At 40.4% G+C, this 16,715-nt stretch overlaps 1 protein-coding gene across 10 annotated transcripts in view; it reads left to right on the top strand.

The window, feature by feature from the left end:
* Positions 1-6,660, top strand: part of runx1t1 (RUNX1 partner transcriptional co-repressor 1) — an 80,893-nt gene extending 74,233 nt beyond the window's left edge. For 8 of the 10 annotated variants that reach the window (XM_077196211.1, XM_077196216.1, XM_077196209.1 and 5 more), the window contains 2 exons: positions 657-847; positions 2,642-6,660. In XM_077196211.1, coding sequence (XP_077052326.1) covers positions 657-847; positions 2,642-2,920 — 470 coding nt within the window. In that variant the 3' untranslated portion in view covers positions 2,921-6,660. The remainder of the gene's footprint in view (positions 1-656; positions 848-2,641) is intronic. The other 2 variants (XM_077196210.1, XM_077196208.1) reach the window with 1 other exon arrangement.
* Positions 6,661-16,715: the final 10,055 nt, after the last annotated feature.

Raw genomic sequence — 16,715 nt, 5'->3', positions numbered from 1 at the left:
CTGAAGAGGCGTCACAGGGGTCCTCCCTATGTTGTCGCAGTAACTCATTTGTTGCGAACTGTAACTCTGACCATGATTTGAAACAAGCAGGATCTGGGAGTACAATATCATCCAATTGTGTTAACTCAACCTTGTGGTTTTTGGGCCATTCTTGGTGCCACAGCCAGGTCCTCATTGACCAGTTTTGGACATCCTTTAGCCGATATTATTTACCAGGTCAGCAGCTCCGTCAAAAATGGAATTGAGAACAACCTAATCTAAATGACTCCGCTGTCGTGTTAGTTATTGATTCTCAACTTCCAAGCGCATCATGGCCCATTGCCTGGGTAGTACGTCTCTTACCTAGTCAGGATGGGCGTGTCAGAGATGTCATGTCAACAGTTAAACATGTGCAGTCTGACCCTTAAAATGTACTTGATGTAACATAATGTAGGCAGGTTGATTAAGTTATTTAAAATAATATTCGACTTCAATAAGAACCAGTTAATTTTATTGTTACCACATAAATCATATGTTTTAGGTGACCTGAAAAAAAAGATTTCTGCAGATAGTGAACTGCAGATTATATGTGATCCATACATCAGTTATTCATTCTACACTATTTTTTGGGGTTTCTGTGCTATGGACACTGTAAAGCACTGTGCTCTTTCTTTCAGAAGAGGCTGTGAATGAGGTGAAGAGGCAGGCTATGTCTGAGCTGCAGAAAGCTGTGTCAGAGGCTGAGCGCAAAGCACACGAGATGATCAGCTCGGAGCGAGCCAAGATGGAGCGCACGGTGGCCGAGGCCAAGAGGCAAGCGGCGGAGGACGCGCTGTCAGTCATCAACCAGCAGGAGGACTCTAGTGAGGTAACAGCTTGTACGCCTACCGCACATTATTATATTAGTGAACAGCTGCAGCATTCACATACTGCACAATGATTCATTGGGATGGTAATATATTCCATAATTTATTATATTTTGCATTAGATATTATCTAGGGGATTTTCTTATATTTTATATGATTTGTACATGCCTGATTTTCTTGGTTGGGTTGTTTTATTTCCATGACTTACATTTGATCTCCTTAGTATGGAAATCTGTAGGGAAACATAGAGATCATATGAAAAGCACAGGGGGAAGAGAAAAGTGTGTCCCAGATAATTCCTCATGCAGGCTGGTGTCACGCAGAGCCGAGGAATATAACATTGCATTTATCACCTCAGGCAGAGCGGTGCGTTTCCTCCACTAAATGAAACATGTGGACAGTTAAGGTGGTACTGATTTGGATGCGGGAAATTGGGAAGGGAGCACCGAGTGTCTGTGCACAGCGGGGGTACGGCTCGTTTAATCAGTTAGCAGAGAAAGGCGGCATGCATCTGAATTTAATTTCACAAGCCATGTTTATGCACGTCTCTCCGGAGGATTGCGTCGGTAGCCGTTTATAACTCCAGCTTCTCGTCTCTGGGACACATTCGAGACTTTGTGATAATTGCTCTTATTTGGCCCGCAGACAAACACAACGAGGCCACAGTGGTAACCTGAGTTTCTGTGTGATCTTTGAGCGTTTTGTAGTTAACCTGTTACAAATGTGTCCTCACATAGCGCCATGTGGAACTGGGTAAAATGACTGGGGTTTTTTCCCCAGCTAGCTCATTATTTCCATGTCTCCAAGCAGGGAGATCCAAAGAAAAATAAAGCAGAAATCTCTATTTACACTTAAATACAAATGGGAAATGTTTGCTGCTAATGAGCCAAGACTTTCGCTCACTTTTTTTTTCAAAGGTCTGTGCATCTATTATTTCCTAATTGGGATCATACCCATGGAAAGAAGTTTTTTGAAGTTTTTCATTTTTTGAATATATTAAAGTTTAAATAGTGCAGGGCGGTATACCAGTTCATACCGAATACAGGTGTTTATTTTTGTTGTGATATGAATTTTTAATATACCACAATACCGGTGTGTGTCATTTAAAAACAACGTTCGCAGCGTGGCGCGACACTGTTTTAGAGGGGTCCCTTTTCACTTTTGCACTGTGGTGATGCACAGCTGTATGTGTTACTATGATGGTGAAGATGGATAGGTTGTAATATAATTTGACAGCTATAAATTATAGTTTAGTGTTTCCCATACATAGGTGCACAGTATCAACACTGCCCCCCATGAATAGATGCACGCTTCAAAGTCAAAACGCGGCAAGGGTGTTTTATATGAATGTATCTTTGAGGGGAACTGACTTTTCTTTAGAAAAGTTTCGATGTTATTTTCATTTAATCTTTCTTTATCTTTCCTGATAAAGCAGCGTTTAAGCGCTGCGCTGCTTTGTGTACAGCCGTTACAGGGAAACCGCTATTTCTGCCGCTCTTAAAGCGCCTCCTCTTTGCACCTCTTTGTAAACAGGATTCATTTTGTGGGGCCTTGTAAACCTATATTAATACTAGTGTGGATTTTTTTCTACAATATTCACTCTTGACAGTATAATAGGCCATTCTAAGTCAATCTAATGCAGTATTTCCTCTCTCAATTAGTAGAAAATGTGGTTAAAAAAGACTGTCATATACTGTTAAACCGGTATAATTTTGAACAATTCTGTGATATACATTTTTGATATACCACCCAGCAAGTTTAAACCTCCCTTCAACCTTCCCTCTTTTCCCATGCAGAGCTGCTGGAATTGTGGGCGCAAGGCGAGCGAGACCTGCAGCGGCTGCAACACGGCGCGTTACTGCGGTTCCTTCTGCCAGCACAAGGACTGGGAAAAGCACCACCACGTATGTGGCCAGACTCTGCAGGCACAGCAGCAAAGCGAGACCCCGGCCACCGTCAGCTCCTCAGCCACCCCCAGCAGCGGAGCCGGGAGCCCAGCCGACACGCCGTCCGCCGCCACTCCCCGCTCGGCCACACCCGGCACGCCCTCCACCATAGAGAACACGCCACGCTAGAGTCCGAGCGGACCCTTACTGAAGCCTCAGCAGACTGGGGACTGACTCACCTGCCTCACTCGCTCGCTCCAAAACGCTAAAGCTAGCGCTCTAACAAAGAAAGAAGACTGTACTTAGGGCGATCACCCACAGGAGGTCCATTTCAGGTCATATTGACTTGCCATGATAGAGAACGCAAAGATATTCTTTGTTTGAAATTCTCATTGTTCTTTATTGTTACTACAGCTATTATTGATTACTGCTGGTAATGTCGTCTATTGATGTTGTGGCTCTCTTGCATTCTTGTAAATAAGAAGACAAATGGAGTAGACAGCTGGGACCTCTTGATGAGTGTATTTGACCTCCTCTTCATTTTGTTTTTTTGTCTGGTTTTTTTCCCCCTCCTCCGTTCTGTTCTCAAAGCTCTTTATCCAGTAGCTGGGATATGAAACTATTTGACCTCATTAAAAGACACTTTAAATAACAAAAACCAAGGAAATATTTCATAGCTGATGTAAACAGAGACTCTGAATATTATTAGGACAGCGTTCCTTGTAAAGAAGATAACGAAATTTTGAGGGGGAAAAAACATGCCGTGAAGGGCATCTGTGTCGGACGTGGTGGAGTAGACGGCGGATGGCTTTTCTGGCTCGCGCGCTGAACTCTGCAGATGTGCAGCAGATTGTGAAGGAACGCAGATGTTCGTCCCTCTTCTGCAAGATAATATCCAGGTCAATGGTCTGAGAAATAAAAAGCTGTTTCACTGAGGAATGTAGGGGCAAGGAGGGCCTGTGCTGGATGTTGAGTACTACACGGCGTAATGAAGGATGCACTCTGAGCCCTGATCCCAAATGCACTCCATCAGCTCCCAAAACAGGAAGTGAAGTCATCGGCCCACCAGAGCAGGACTGTCAGAACCTCACTGTGACAGCCGCTGGGAAACAAAGGGCTGAGAAATCAACCATAAATCACTGGCTATTGGAATCAGTCGAGAGCCCTCTCCTGTCCTGCCTATCTCTCGCCATCAGTCCTCGTTCTGCTTCTTTTTGCCCTTCTAGATCTCATTGTGTTAAACACTTGTGTCCTGTGCCGTCTCCAATGGTTATTTATTGTACATGTGCTGGACAATTGTGACGACGCATTAATAGTTTAAATCACGGTCACAACTTTTTAGTCTTTCTAGGTGCAAAAAGGAAGAACATATTTTCTCTTTTTTCTGTCTCTCTCGCTCTCTCTCTCTTTCTCGCAAGCTGCTTTTCTATTTGTATGTGTTTGTGCTAGTCCCCTTGTAGTTCTCTAAGAAGAAAAAAAAACTTTTCCCATTGTCCTCGAAAGACAAACGCTATCTCTCAGAGCTGCTACTTCGGTCTCATTCAGATGTTTTTTCTGAGAACTAGCATGTTACATGGAATGCTAACATAAATGTTTTTGTACATGGGACGTACATAAATGTATTTGCACTGTCACGGTTTCTCTCAGCATGCTTCTTTTGGCAGTTTTTTTTTCATAGGGAGCCTCACTTCATAGGTTATCTTTGGAGTGCTTCGTTACATATCTGTGAATTTTCTTTTCTTGTTAAAAAAATTGAGAAAAAATGTATGAAAAAAGAGCAAAAAGAAAATGGAAAAAAGACAAAACAGAAGTATCACAATCTGCTTTTGTTAACTTTTTTTTCTAAACATTTTGCTTTGAATAGTTAAGGACAGTGCATGCACATGCATACTGAACGCTATGGTATATGTTGTTTTTGTTTTCTACAAAAAAGAAAAAAAATTACAAAAAAGACACTAAGAAACTCACTTTCCAAATGCAGAGGTGAAAAACGGACAGCTTTAACACTGCAGAGCACCAGGATACACAGTATTACAAAAGAATTAACATGGAAGACAGCCAAAGACAGACATGAAGGACCAAAACCTGATTTTATCCAAGATTTAAACATGACAAAAGAAACACACTTAAATGCATTTTTGTTTTCTCGACGTGTTAATCAGGGGAAGCCACATTGAGCAATGTTTCCTTTCGAAAACCTTTAACTCTCCCCTGTCCAGAGCCAAGACCAGCCCTGTTCAGATCGTACGGAGGAGGAGCCACTCAAAACCATGTAGCAGGTCCCAAGAAAAGAGGGTTTCATGTGTGGATGAGGCGGTCTGAATGATTGAGCAATAACTGAAAAGATGGATCCCATATCTAGATCCTCCAGGGCTAGGTTTTCACAACCGCTTCATTGTCGTCCTTTTTCTTTCCGTATCATTCCTCGAAACGGATTTGTCATAAGAACGTCACCCAAAAAGGCTACCTGCCCAACCGAAGCGAAGCTCTTCTCGTACACGAACGGCGCATAACCAAACCTTTAAGTGTTTCAGCTCAAGATAAAAAGCCATGTGAGAAACTAAAACTAAACGAAACAACCTCGCCAATGGCTTAAGAGGAAGAGGGGTCCAAACCAGCACCTAGCTGCACTCTTATGTTTCACGCCCCCAAACCATGGTGCTACCCGCTGTGCATTTGACCTCTTTAGAGGAGGGGCTGGCCCTGGATGCACTACCGGCCTCCTCCGGCATGCTACGGTTAAATAATCCAAAAAACAAAGGTGTAAGACACCTGTACACATCTCCAGAGAACCTGCCAGCTTAGCTGTCTTGAAACACTAATGTACTATTTTTGAAAAATATATACAGTTAGTGTAGTAACTTTAATCAGGGTGACCTGAATAAACTAAGCACGGACAAAGCATTAAGAAACTCCTCCTTCCCACTCTAGTACGTCTGTTTTGCTACAACCTTTTTTCCTCGGTGGCAAAAAGTCTCACTCTACCTCTGACAGCACGTTAGGAGAACCAGTCGCCGAGCGGACACTGGTCTAGTCAAACCAAATGGGCACATGAGAACAGGACTTAAACCCAAAGTTAAAAGCTCATATAGCTGCAAACCATATCACTACTTGGTAACAATGCAGACCTCATGAGAAAAAATGGAAGAAAAAAAAAACGTAATAAATAGAATACGTAAAATAGAAAACGAAAAAAAAAATTATGTTCATTTTAAGTTTGTCACACGTACAAATCACTTTGAGTCAACTCAAAGTTAAAAAAGTGTTGACTCCATTTGATATATACTATTTAATAAATGGTCAAAGATGAGAAATGTGATATATTCCAATTGCCCTCTTCTCCTGCACCCCCTTTTTCCGTTTTATGTCTTCAGTTGTGAGACACGCTTGGCCGCTCGTCAATGTCATTTAGGTTCGTGTTATTGGGGGATTCGCACCATACGTGAGCGAAAGTACCGGCTGGTGAATTTTGGCGAATGCCTTTTTTGCCAGGTGTTCTTACGTTTTGTTTTGTTTTTTCTCCAGTTTGTAAGTTAATTAAACTTTTGGGATAATAAAGGGACCGTGGAAACTTAGTGAAGTGAATTGGTGGGGTGGGTTCAGGATGGGCAGTCATAGGGTTCTTCAAAAATCTTTATTGTGAAAAAAAAAAACTCATGAAAGTTGTTGTGCAATACTTAACGGAAACATGAACCACAGGTTACAGGTGGGCTGGGAGGGTGTGGTCTCTCGTCACACCGTTTCAGTATACTCTAGGGTTTTTGAGTCTACTAAGTCAGAACTGTGGTTTCTTGTTTAATCTGTTTTCTTTATTTTATTCTCTCATTTTTGGGGGCTGTAGTAAATGGTCTGTCAGTCTGTGAATCTTTGCAGTATGATTCTGGTATTGTTGTACTCTTTACTGTGTAATAAATATGTTCATACCTGCATTGGAGGCTGTGTCTTTGTTTAAAGTACTTTTTACCTGTTGCATGTTACAGAACAGAATGCGCATTCTGTTTGAATGCATCGATTACATTAACGTTTATTCATTTAGCAATTCAGAAAATGAGAAATACCACAAAGTGGTTCGTCCAAAAGATGCAGTAACATGAGAAGTTCCAAGATTGTTCAAAGGAGTAGAGGGTAGAATAGAGATATATCTAAGAAATAATGATTTTATTTCATATGGGTTTTTCTTTCATGCATTTTAATTTACAGGGTTCCCACGGTTATGTAAATCATAATTTAGGACATGAAAAGTCAAAATTAAGATAGAACTCTTAAATTTGTAAAACATAATTGTTTTTGTCTTAATTTCAACATTTGGTATCATGATGACTTTTTATATCATAATTTCAATTCAAATGATTGTTTTTTTTACTTTTTCCTATAGTTGTTTTTTTCATAATTTTTAATTTAATTACTTTTTTTATGTAATAATTTTTTTAGATTTTTTTTCTCATCCTTTCTTGTCATTGACAGTTTATCTCAAAATTACGTCGTAGTATCTCTTCATTTTGCCTTTTTATCATAATTATAACTTATGTCATGATTATGATTTACCTGACTGGAATGATTTGGAGTGACTGGAAAAGTCATGGATATTGGTCAAAAGGTGTGGGAATTATAAACTTCTAAGCATTTCTAAACTCAATTCAAATGGCCTTTTTTACAACAAATGTCTCCAAAACTAAAGCTATTCTGCGAGTAAGAGACGCACTGTTAAAGGTTGAGTAAATTATGATTTAGTATGAACCGAGAAAAGCTTGAAGTGAAATTAGACTTTGAAATGCCTTCTACACCCAACATAAGTAGCCTTGTGAACTGAAGAGTAAATGCTCTCTGAAGGGAAGCTATTAGTGTGGAAGGTCTGTATTTAAAGTGTCACTTAATTCCCATGTCCCCCGTTTTACATTTTACCTAATGTTGAAATGTTAATATGTGCAATATTCAGCCCACTTTGTCCTGAAATGTGACAGCAACATTGACAAGGCAACACATTTAGTCCAGCAATTACCTTCGTCCCGGCCAAAAGGCTATATAAATGTGTCCGTCCCCTGCGCCAAAATGAATCCTGGCGATCACTCAGCCTTTACAAAACCTTCAGAGAATCACACGACTCTCCCAAGAGGTCTACGCTTTTGTGAACCTCTTACGCCCCTTATCTGCTTTTATGACCATTTAAGAGATCATAAAGCTAAGGATAAGTTGAAACTGTGATATTCCTGCCATTTACCACCTTTCACGTTTCAACTCGCGTTTTTTATCAAGTGGCGAAAATTGACAGCCCCTCAATTAAGCGAGGTCCGGAGAACTGTTCTCTGCCGATAACAATACAAATGGATTCTCTCAAACAGAAAAACAGCTGTCTCTATTATTTGAATGCTTCACCTTTCCCCGCTCCATTAATTGGGTCTTTGATCACAGGCAGAGGTGCAGAGCGCCTGATAAGAAAAAGGTTATTAGTAAAGTAGCCTCGAGGACCAAGCCGCGGCCTAGCGCGGGCTGCGCGAGATGAGATAAGCCCATAATGCCTGTGTGTGCATGTGCTCGTGAGCGATAGGGCCTCCGTCTGCCCCCAAAACGCTCGTGCGAGGAAAAGAGCAATACTCCGACGAGCTAATGCAGGATATAAATTCGGCTTCCAGGGATGGAACGCAGGATTAAACTCCATAAAGAGTTCGCCTTTAAATGGTTTACATTTTTTGCCTCTAAATCAAACTGTGTCGCAGAATTTCACCGTGCTTTTTTTGAACCCGATATGCGGCGAGGAATATTACTGTAGGCCTACATTGACGGAGGAGAAAATAACGCTCTGCCTTTGAGAGTCAGGCGAAAGTGTCTCTTTGATATGCAGCCGAGCTAAATTTGAGGATTTCAATCTGATTTCATCTAAGCCTGTTTATAGTCCCATGTCCACGGATGAGGCGCTGAATGATTCGAAACACCTCGTTGAGGAATCTTCGCGAAACTCTCTTGTAATAGGTTTTTTTTTGTGCTCTGCAACCACAGAGGAATACAACTAGGGGGTACGAGAGCAAATTAGGCCTGTTATGGTGTGGGCAAAGTGACTCTATTGAGAAAACATTTTTGATTAAATTACAGAACACAAGGTTATCTTTCACCAGCACATGCCTCACTGCCCCGGGCCTGGATAATCTGTTAATACCATTCAAGCAAAATGACATTATTAAGGAAGTGGAGTACTGCATCTCCACCCAGGCCTGAATGATGCATGTAGCCGACCCTCCATCATCCTAGCAGAAGATGTGGGCCGCGATGGAGAGAGAGAGAAAGGCTGCTTGGCAGTGACAAAAGCACTGCTTAAATGTCAGCTAATGGTTCCACGGCACCCTGCTGATGAGCAGGGCAAAAAAAGAAAGAGAAAAAAAGAACAGAAAGATATCTGCCGTTTATCTCCAGGGGCCGAAGAGCTCAAGCCTATATTTATCCGGTGGAAAATAAAACAACACTGCTCTTTCTCACACCGTCTTAAAATCTGCTACACCGAGAAAATGTGTAATCCATTTCTCTTGGTGGACATAAAAACTCTGGTTTCAAACGTGTAAATCTAGGAACTAGGTTGAGTAAATAAATTGTAAATCTAGGTTATGAATCTACGGGAAGGTATGTGTACATGTCAGTAAAGCAAAATCAAACAATCTCTTATTTGGGCGTCCCAGAGGTTAATATACTGTGTGTGTGTGTGTGTGTGTGTGTGTGTGTGTGTGTGTGTGTGTGTGTGTGTGTGTGTGTGTGTGTGTGTGTGTGTGTGTGTGTGTGTGTGTGTGTGTGTGTGTGTGTGTGTGTGTGTGTGTGTGTGTGTGCGCGTGTTTTTAAACAACTGCTGACATATGAACTGATACTAATTTAAGTTTCACAGAGCTGAAGTTTGTTCAGTGAATGTTTCATCAGACCAATTTAAACTTGCAAATCTATTAAAATATATTTTTTAAAAGAAGCGTTTCATAACTGTCATTTGCTGTGATGTAATTTGCTCTCAGCGAGAGTAATGATAACTTGCAGTTCAGTGAGTGAGTCAGCTGTTGATCCAGAACATACGTCAGTCGCTAGTGCGCCTCTTGAGACAAAGGGAGGCCAGCTCTTTACTAGCTGACCTCCATTACACTCACCCCCTGAACCTCACTCCCACCCGGGTCACGGCACCAATGTAACTGGTACTACTTGCATCCGCTCCGAGCAGGATTCAAACCAGCGTCACCGGCAAGGGAGACGGGCACACAAACAAGGATGCCAAAGACCACAGCCTCTAGAATCAGTCGCCAGTGCACCTCTTAAAGCTAGGGGAGTGTGGTTTACTTGCACAGCTCTTTACTAGCTGGCCTCCTTTGTTCATCCCCCTAAACCTCACTCTCATCTGAGTCTGGGCACCAATGTAACCCCTCCGGTTCTAATTGCACCACTCCGAGCGGGATTCAAACTGCCGTTTCAGGCATGGTAGGCAGGCGCGCTAACAAAGACACAAAAGACCACAGACGAGTGGAAACTGAACTGGAGCTGGTTTGCGAGAAAAGTGCCGACGTGCACACCGTCAGAAGCTCAGAGCTGTGGGTCTTACCCAGCTGAGATGACTGATGGCTAATGAGAGTAGACTGAGGACCCAGGCCGACTGCTACCCACTGTGTGTTTAAAGCGTGATTGATGCTTTTCATGGCTCCCGAGCCCCCTCTTCACAGGAACAGCTTGCTCTAAACACACAGGGCAGCACTTGCTGACTTAAATACAAACTTTGTGTTTACGAGAGCCAGCCTACTGCACAATAAAACTTTAGGAGGCATATGGAACCCGAAACTTTCAGACCTCACTGGATGTGCTCTGCATACTGTCAGTTGGCTAAGCTTGAAACTAATGTAGCTGTAAAACAGGCACGTGGCTCATCTAATAACCTTGATGAAGAATCAATGTAAAATGAAGAAATGTTGCTAGTAATGTTTCGATCAACTTTGGGGCCGTTGAATCATCATAGTTGCCCACCAGGATTTTGGCACTAGAAACGTCTGAATTCACAGTGGGACTGTGTGTTATCCATCATTCTGCTAATATAGTCTTCCACAGAGGATTTCTCATGTGAGATATCACACCAACACGATCCAGGCTGCCATCGTCGGAATATTGCAGCCAGCTGATTCATTTTTGTAATCTGTTTTGTAAACTGTCTTGAGAAACACTGCTAAAGAGATCACAGCGGGCAAGTTTCAGAGTAAACAGAGATGCCTTACACTGTGTTTCTCCAAGTGCTTGTTATGTTGATAAATGGTTCCAAATAAATGTGACTTTCAGTTTGCCAGCAAGAGGCGATACAACGGAGCAGCTGGGTCAGGTGCTGCCCGACATATGTGCCCGCCTCTTTAGGAGACAAATGTAAGTTTTATTGTAATATTTGAAGAAAGCATTTATTACTTTGCATAATAATTAAAATTATATATTTGTTATATGATTTATATGCAATTCTTAAACTCGTACTTATTATACAAACAGTTAGTTCTGCGGCATTCCAACACTGTCACCAACAAGTGACTTTTTACATCTTTCACACCAAGAACGATAACTAGCTCCCATACCAGCGCACGATAACATTCTGTTTATTATAAGTGTGCTCTGGTTATGCCATCTGCCACTTTAAATACTTGAGCTCTTTAAATTTGGGTGAATTCTGATTGGCTGTCAATGATTTTATCATTCATCAGCTGAAAAAAAAATTGTTCTGATATGATTCCTGTGTTGTTGCTGTTATAGCTGTGATGTGAATTTTGCTATTCTCATTCATAAAATTAGAATTATTATTGAAACTTTATAGTTATAGAAATCGTTATAGTTAACTTGTGAACAGGCCTTTATTCCACAGGGTGTTGACAAGTGACTGTCTTTATGAGTGAGTCATTGAATTGTTCATTCAAATGATTTGTTCAAAAACACTGAATCATTCAGGTATGAAACAAGTCTTTGGCTGTTGTTCAAAATCGCCACGATATACCCTCATTCACTATTCCCTACATTACTCCACTAATATAGCCCACTCGAAGGAGTGAATGAAAACAAGTGAGTGAATTCGTACACTGAGTTTGCTGGAAGGGCTGCTGCTTTTGCATAGTTTTTTCTTGCTGTTTAATAATAATTTTAAACGTAGCAAACTGGCAGCTCCAGTAGTAATGAAAACATTTATCTTGTAGTCTTTCATTGAAAATGTACAAACCTTAACTAAACACTTTTTTGCCTGTTTGATATTACGGAAAATGGATGGATGTGCTCTCGATAACATTCACTTTGGTTTCAGACACCACTACAAATGGCTGTTCTCTCAAAATTGTGCCCTATTTAAGGGTATAGGGGGCGATTTCGAGCACAGCCATACTGAATGTGTCACTGAATCATTCACCCAAACGATTCCTTCAAAAACAGTGATTCGTTCAGGAAAGAAACCAGTTTTAATGTGTTAATACATCAATACAATCAATTTGTTAAAAAAAGACTGATTCATTCAGAAACTAAGCACCACTGCTGTATGATGCTCAGATATGTGCAATCATTGCTGTGGCTTTGTTGGGAAATTCGATAGTCGAGCAAATAGGTGGATAGATTGTTTGGTTGAAGTAAGAGCAAGTCAACCACAGGTCTTCTTCAAAAGTAGAGTGAATTGGTCTGTCTTATATCCTCGTCGGATGCTTATTCAAGTTTCCTCTCTCACGCACGACTGCACTGATCACTGAGGAAATGGAGGATGTGAGAAATTCAGTGTGGCGAAGCTGGTGATGTGCCTTTCATTCCACCAAATAAACAACCAGAGAGAGGTCATAAATCAGTGGGGCTCCGTCCGGCCTCCCCACCCCCATCCTTCTCCCTACCGAACACACAGAGTAAAGGCACGGGGAGCGAAAGGAGGAGAGTGGCAAATGAGAAATATAGATCAAAAGAGAGCTAACGTAGAAGAGAGAAAAAGCAAGAGAAGGATTGGAGGTGAATAAGTGCAGCTGACGGCCAGAGGAGTGACAGGACACACCTGAGCTCCTGCGCATGATTAATAGTGCTAGAGAGACACGCCGGTGTTAAGTACCCAGAGTTCCTGCGCAATTTATGGCTCCTGCCGCGCTCTCCCCCCATCCTCATCTCTCCGTCCCCCCACCACGGTCTTCCCCAGCTGTTCCACACCTGGACGTGGGCCCAGGAGAGAGACGAGCCATCCATCTCTCACAGGCCACAGAGGGAGGGGTGAGAGAGCGCAAGGACCCAGCAGGTGCTCCATGGAGTTAGGATGGAGAGAAAGCATCGTAAACACATGAAACAGAACAGCATTGCAGGTAAACGCTGTTCGGGTCTCAATGCGAAATGCAGCAATCACCCATCTGCCGCATTTAAAATTAGCAAGCTCTCAAAGTCTGCTTATCGAATAAACCGCCTCCCTCAGTCACACTTTGATGAGATGTGATAAAAGTGGCCCCTGTTGGAGTGGGAATCTATATGGATGGCCGATGCCTCAAAATGTGGAATTGATTTTTCAGTAAATTAAATTTTTTATAGCGTTGAGACTTAAAAGACACCTTATCTTCACATGGGAATCCCACCCAAGACCCTCAGATGATTTGAAATCACACTGAAATATGCATCTGAGCTCTCTAAAAAAAGGGGGGGGGGGGGATAAATTTTTCAAGCTGCAAGATTATCGAGAGCAGATGAGCAAGAGATGTCAAGATTGGCACTGTGTCGCCCTATTCACACTCATCTTGATCAATCCAGTGGCAGAGATGACACCTCTAACCCCTCATGAGACAGAGACAGTCTCGCATGCCACAGTTCTTTCATCTTCATCTTCACGCGCATTGATGGATGATCTCATCCTCCACAACCTCAGAGAGGCAAAAACTACTGGAGTTTTACATTTTCTAATGGAAATGTGAGAGGTACTGGTGCAGAACTCATTGGAACGATCCTAGAGTGGTTGCTTAGTGGCAGTGTTATCATTAACTAAAACAAAAATTTAATCAAAACATTTTCGTTAACTGAAATAAAAGTAGAATCTAGGTGAAACTGGAAACCTGGTACTAAACTAAAGCACATTTTCATTACTAATTAACTAAATTCTAACCGAAATAAAATGATAGTAATTGAAAGTATTATGAAAGTAAACGTTTACTATTAGTTTTTGATACAGAATATTTTTGTACATTTTTCCATTTTTAAAAAATCAGCTGCATTAAACGGGAAAATGCCTTAAAAGGACAAACTGAAATGAAAATAAAAAAATCCAATAATAAAGACCCCACCATGAATATGGCTTTTTTGTTGGGAATTATGGGAACTTTCCAATTAGATTTCTCAGTTGTCATCTTGGTTGAAATCATCTGATTGGATAGAAAAATTATTTAATACTTAAAGTCGCCATGAAATGAAAATTCGCTCTGCATATGTTTCACTAAAACGTCAAATGTCAAATAAATTGCCCCTGTAATTTTTATCAGAATGTCATAACTGTATCTTTATTTTTTATTTTTCAATACAAACATAGAAAGAAAATATGTTATGTTTCATCACAACTTTAAGGTCAGGGATAATAAAAATGTAATCATCCTTTCTCATCGCATGTTTGAGATATTGTAACAGATCAAAAGCTGTATTCCCAGTGGTGAAGAAGGGATGCAGAACATACTGTGGCATACTTACTACATAGTACCTGTAGGCATGTAGGTCTGCAGCTGTATTCAGTATTTGCCCTACGGATACAAGATAAATGTGTGACACTAGCCCATGTAAATGAGACTCTATGTGCCAACAAAACCATGTTCCGTTCTCTCCCCTCGGGCGAATCGTAGCTGCACCCTCACATTCAATGTCATGCTTGCCTTAATCATGCAGATTTACTACCCTCTATAATTTCTTCAGCATTATACATCTTTGTTTTTCATACCCTGCACTTCCCTCCAGCAGTGAGTCGCTGGGCTCAGCAGTGAGATTTCCTGACTCTCTGTCCCAGCCATCCATCCACAATGACTGATGCCATCCAGATCTAAAACAAATGTTTGACCAAGCTGTTCCACTGTATTATTCAGCTGTGCGAAGAACCCGACACATTTGACATAACACATTTGCCCATTTAATTATATAGATTCCAGATAAATATTTACAGACGGTCTTTTGTCTGTCTCAGCGAGAGTGATTTATTCGGATGTGCCGAGGAGGTTTCTGCCACCTTGACTGGATTAAATGCATCATTTTCAGCTGATCATTTGCATGGCACACATCGAGTTGGCATTTCAAGACAGCTGTATGGAGATGATTAGAATAAGGATCATTTTTTACACATTGAAACTTGACTTTATTGACCTTGCAGCATCTGATAAAAAGAAACACTTTCTGAACTTTTTCGTTTACTCTTCCAGTAAATTTTTTAAATTGAAAAGAAAATGTAGAGTAGTGGAGTAGTTTGTAATTTTTTAAAAATAAATAAATAATAATTAAATAAATACAAAAAAACAATAAAAATAAATAAATAAATACATACAGTTGAAATTTTTTCTTAAAACAAAATTGTGCAACTTATTAAGGGGTTAGTTCAACCAAAAAGGAAAATTATGTAAGACGCATAAGACTTTTGTTCATCTTCGGAACACAAATTAATATATTTATGAGGACATCTAAGAGCTTCTGTCCCTCCATTGACAGCCTACGCAACTACCTCTTTCAAGCCCCAGAAAGGTAATAAAGACCTCATTAAAGTAATCCATGTTATAGCCGTGGATTGACCTCAATTTTATGAAGCGAACACGAGTGCTTTGTTTGCGCAAAAATATATAATTTACCACTTTATTAACAACATTATGATCAAATTCAAATAAAGTTTTTTTTTTATTTCCTGAAGAAATAGGATAACCTTTCACAAGTAGGAATGTGTTGGTTTGTGTTTGTATGTATTAACAGTCAACTTGCTCTCGAGTGTCCACGGACTGGCTTTGACTGTTCCAATTTGGCGGATGACTTGCATATCACGGCTCATAGAGATATTTATTTATATCTATGGTAAATTATGTTTTTTTGCACAAACAAAGCTCTCGCGTCACTTTATAAAAATGAGGTTAATCCACTGGTGTCACATGGATTACTTTAATGATGTCTTTACTACTTTTCTGGGGCTTGAAAGTGGTAGTTGCGTAGGCTGTCAATGGAAGGACAGAAACCACTCAGATTTCATCAAAAAGATCTTCATTTGTGTTCCGAAGATGAATGAATGTGTATGGGTTTAAAACATAATTTTAATTTTTGGGTGAACTAAGCCTTTAAGACCTATTTTCATATAATATATCTTGAAGTCTATCAGGTCTAAAATATTCCATTATAAGCAAATATATAATGTTTTATGTTTAAAACAAGAAAAACATTTGCAAATGGGATTACATAAACATCGTTTTCTTTTTACTTGATTTTTATCATAAGAAAATTTAAATAGATTTTTAGGATATTTTATTTATTTTTACTGAAATACTGATTAAGATTATTTTTTCATTAGCAGTTTCTAGAACTTTATCTGAAATAACCTGCTTTAATTATAGACAAAACTTAAGTACACTCATTAATCCCATCACAACCTTTAGTATGCTGTTCTACATCAAACAACCTATTCAATTGTATTACATGTTTTGGCTGTTGAAGGAACTTCAAAACCACTTCAGTGGTGCTCAACCCTCCACCGTTCAGGACATAGGCTAATAATGCATAAATTAATCAAATGATTCATTAGTCAAAAAGTTTCCAATCAATCCATGTCGGAGCAGTGACCTGGTGCGCATGTCACATTAAGTTATGGTCTATTCTAATGGTATGGTGTAATCATGAGAGATGTGGAATCATCAGCTCTCTTTAATATTATGGCCTCAAAAATATGGCCAGTTCATCTCACCGGAATTTCTTTTCTCAACTAGTTCCTAACTAGACAGTCTGAATATCAGTCTCAATGGGTCACAGTCTTCATCGTCTCATTTTAGAAATGTTCCTT

This window comes from Siphateles boraxobius, unplaced genomic scaffold, assembly GCF_051911475.1.
Source record: "Siphateles boraxobius isolate OS27281-9 unplaced genomic scaffold, OSU_SipBor_1 35, whole genome shotgun sequence".
Lineage (NCBI taxonomy): Eukaryota > Metazoa > Chordata > Actinopteri > Cypriniformes > Leuciscidae > Siphateles > Siphateles boraxobius.
Note: the sequence above shows the minus strand (reverse complement) of the source record. Positions and strands in the feature narration are given on the sequence as shown.